The sequence below is a fragment of the Aplysia californica genome, unplaced genomic scaffold, assembly GCF_000002075.1.
Source record: "Aplysia californica isolate F4 #8 unplaced genomic scaffold, AplCal3.0 scaffold00184, whole genome shotgun sequence".
Lineage (NCBI taxonomy): Eukaryota > Metazoa > Mollusca > Gastropoda > Aplysiida > Aplysiidae > Aplysia > Aplysia californica.
In genome coordinates, this window is record NW_004797454.1 from 699,072 (window position 1) to 703,338 (window position 4,267).

General features: G+C 40.3%; 1 protein-coding gene across 1 annotated transcript in view; it reads left to right on the top strand.

Annotated features, from left to right (window-relative positions):
- LOC101854327 (sushi, von Willebrand factor type A, EGF and pentraxin domain-containing protein 1) overlaps positions 1–4,267 on the top strand; it is a gene marked incomplete in the record, with an annotated part of 70,621 nt that overhangs the window by 42,010 nt on the left and 24,344 nt on the right. Inside the window, 3 exon segments of the mRNA XM_013082608.2 lie at positions 210–323; positions 2,601–2,802; positions 3,977–4,134. Of these exon segments, the coding sequence (XP_012938062.1) occupies positions 210–323; positions 2,601–2,802; positions 3,977–4,134 (474 nt within the window).

Here is a 4,267-nt window from a genome sequence, read left to right on the forward strand (position 1 = left end):
TAGATAGATAGATAGATAGATAGATAGATAGAGAGATAGATAGAGAGAGAGAGAGAGAAAGAGAGAGAGAGAGAAAGAAAGAGAGAGAGACATACAGACAGAGAAAAAGACAGACAGGCAGACAGGCAAACGTATAGACAGACAGCTAGAGCAATACTATCAAAGCAGCTGCATGGGTTTAAGAACGTGTTTGATTTTCTTTTCTCCAGGCAAAAACTGTGAGGTCAACATAGACGACTGTGAGAAAAAGCCCTGTACCAATCAAGGAACCTGCGTCGATGGCATCGACTCTTTCACTTGTAACTGCCCTCCAGGATATACGGGTTCGTTTTCCCAAACCTCATATCATTACTGAAGTGGTTTTTGTTACAGCTGGGAAGATAAACTCTTGGAGTCGGCTTGTTCAGACCCGATTACCTTTTCAGTCCTCTTGGGACACGCAGCTGTGCATTAAGTGCATACTACTAAAGTTTATAGAATATTCCATCTTTATAGATGAGCAAGTTAGTACTCATTTGTAACTGGACGAACCATGGAAAACAACCGGAAACTTATGAAATTGGAAATCCACCGTCTTACTGTTCGACTAGGATTATTCAATGATGACCATGTGTGCGTATAGAGTGTACGGATTAGTATATCCATAGAACACCATCAGAAACGCAAACCTAGTTGGGGTAGAATGAAACACTTTACTATGCATTGTCAGGCGCATGTGTTGAAGAATTCATAGGGCAACTGAAAACATTCTTTTTTACATTGTGTGAGGCTCGCTGATAATTATGTGATATTATAAGGACCAAGGGCCCAATTGGCTCCTCGAGTAAGAATTAAGCAGCTGAAGAAAATGATGGATGTAAACTCAAATTTGTAGATAAAAACCTCGGATGTTTTCAAGTGTAAGAACCTGTTCACATAGGGAAGCAGTGGTATAAAAAAAATCACCATCTTTCATTATGCAGTTTGGTATAGGCTCAAGTCTCCTTTCAAAACTGGAAAGGTGTTTTTTAAAAGGTGGAACACACATCTAAGGACCATCTCCAAAGGGACTGACCCAAGGGGATGAAGCGACATGGCACCCCCACCCCTCCACACTTGTCTCGAACAACACATGTTCAAGGACATGTCATTTCGGATCTTAACCAGGATCTTCTGCACGATACCAATTGAGATAGCAAAGTGCACATAACCTTTAATTTGTATCAGGGAAAGGGAATGAAATTGGCACAAATCATGTGGTGTCGATAGTCTAGATTAGCTGTTTAACTCGGAGTCAAAGTGTCGTGGGTTCGACTCTGTCAGGATACCAGATTATAGACAGCGAGTGATCTTGTCAGCTTTTCAGTGTTGAGCACTTAATTGGCTGCTTGCACTGTATGTTTCCCTGGGAGTCGAAAATGTTCCTAAGTGTTCTACGGTCTGCTAGGTTAATAATATAGATTTAAAAGCTCATAGACCTTGCTGTTTAGCTCGGATATGCACTATACAAATTATATTTTTATATAATGACTTATGTCATTGCAACAGTGACACATTTTTTTATACTTAGAAGTTTTCCTCAAAATGTGATAGTGTTAACTATTGTCAGTCTGTAAAATTCATACACAAATACTAATTTTCCCTAAAACTTTTCTTTTAACATATTTGCTCCTCGTAGCACATGTCAAAAGTGTTAGCCAGAAGGCATTGGGAGGTTTAAAAGGGGGGGGGGGGCTACACCTGAAAGCTATCTCTCTTGTTAGTGGATTCATTTTTCCCAAATTTCACACATAATTTATAAGAAGCACAGTAAGTAGTCTAAATCTGCAATCAAATCTGAGAAAAAAGTTTCGTTTCCATATTGGATTTCGTTGACATGTCTTACGTAACGAATACCGCACTTATTTTTCATGGAAATAGATTTATTTTTTTTGCATGCATGTTAGATCTAAAAAAAATTTAGTTGAATTTTTCCTAAAGGAGTTATAAGTTTTTAAATGATTTTTTTTCAGGGATAGTATTCAAGTTTGAAAAAAAAATCCGTGAAAATCCATACTCCAGAAACCCCCATCAAAATTTCAGCAAACAAACTTTAAGTATTACACCTTCTCTTCATTCTGTGAAGAGTTCATAAAGATTGGACGAAAAATGGTGGAGTTGTTAAAAATAAGTATAGAAAAACGGCTTTATGAGAAAACTGGCGAAAAATAAGAATAAAAGACTGACTTATGATGAAATGGTGGTAACAAACGTGCCTGGTATAGAACAAAATAAGGTTTTACAGGGTTCGAAAGCTATGATATATTTGTAAGAGAGGCTGAGGAAGATAAACATGCCTACAACTTAAAATCCATAATTTTCAGCCCGATCGGGACTCTTAGGTGTAGCCCCCCCCCCCCAATTAAGTATCCCAGAACAGACAATGTTTGAGTAATTATAGACCAGTACTATAGTCTATAGTTTGCCTTAAACCAGTCTCCGTACAGCAGGTACAATCGCACGAATAAAAAAGTCATATGTGACTTTTAATGCGTCCTCGGTTTAAATAGCATTGCTATTTTATTCACTCACTGATTCTTTGGTCAAAATAAAAGCAGCGTTTTTTGTGCCTCGTTTATCAGGTGACGTGTGTGAGAAACCAATCAACGATTGCCAGGACTTTCCCTGTCGTAACGACGGCACGTGCATCAACAGCCTATCAGGCTTTACCTGTGAGTGCCTGCCCGGATACACAGGACAGACGTGCGAGGTGGATATGGATGAGTGTTTACTCGAGCCCTGTCAGAACGGAGGTACCTGTGTGGACTTGCCTGGAACTTACTCGTGAGTTACCTCTGCTTTCATTATGAGGGAACGATCTAGAATAGAGTCCGTCTTCACACTTCGTTTCTGTATTTAACACCCCAAATTATAAGATAAACACACATTTATAGAAGAACAGGAATATATGAATGATAATTCACATTCTCTCCTTTAGCTGTTGTTCTGTCTACCTGTGCAAGAGGTAGTTGCTAGAACCCCCAACATAGCAGCACCCGTGGCAAAACTCTTTAACAAAGTAGAAATTGAAGAACCAGGGGGAAGGGACGTCGTTTTTGCCTCTGATGGATTCTGCGCTATCTTACTTTCGTTTCTGTATGTTTATGTACAATCGCAAACTTAAGTCAAACGTGGGGATGTTGCAAGCAGTGATTTGTCTTTCTAACCATGACAAACTGTCTGATTCGCTAACTAAAATGCCTTTCGTCTCCCTTGGGTGATAATATCTTTCTATCCGATAGTGACTTTGCGGGTGCACGCCAAGGCGTTGTGAAACCGAGACGTGCATTTGCACTAACTACGATAATCTCTCAAATAAACTACGAAGAATATTTGCCCGTGGTGCGCAGTACAAATTCGATACCCTAAACGTGTGTTTCTGTGGTTTGCTGATGAACATGTGCGAAACTAGTGTGAAGAGAAGCTGACCCACCAAAATATTCTTCATTTTAGCCAAAATGGGAATTGAATAAACGAAGACAAAAACCATGGTGTTATCTCAGTTGGCTTCTTTTAAGCTTGCTGTGTGGGCAACCTTGTTTGAAACTTTATTAGTATGGTCTTGAACTTGGATGGTCTCATCAGTTTTCATGTTGTTCTTCACCTAGTTTGCAAGGTCGCTTCGAGGATGGACTAGCACTCAAGGTCTTGCCTTGAAAAGAGTTGTACTGTGCTGAAAAGGGACAGAAAACGTAAGTCATTCCCTGCCAAACTAAAATCTGTAGCGGACAATAAGCCCTCTTGATATCAGGGTGAATTCAAATTCCCATTTTGAGAGTTCTCGATTGACCTACGATTTTCGGGGAGTTTTCAAGACTCTCTGGCTCTGTGGTGTGTCGTATGAGAGACCGCCATTTAATTCGGAGGTCCGGCTTCATGACTAACCTTATAGAGTTGAAAGAAGTATTCATCTTTATTCATGTAATCCATCTCAAATGTATTCTGTCTTTCTCCACAGGTGTAACTGTGTCCGTGGTTACACCGGAGATCGTTGTGAGTCAGAGGTGAATGAGTGTGCTGAAATACCGTGCCAGAACGGAGCTACTTGTGAAGACTTGAAGGGTGACTTCAAGTGCATGTGTGCTCTAGGTTTCACGGGCAAGAAGTGTGAGAAGGGTAAGGACTCACCTACTGGTCAACCTGCTCGCTAGTTCACTTACTCACACATCCTCTCATTCATTCAGTACACACTCTCTCACTCACTCACTCACTCACTCACTCACTCACTCACTCACTCACTCACTCACTC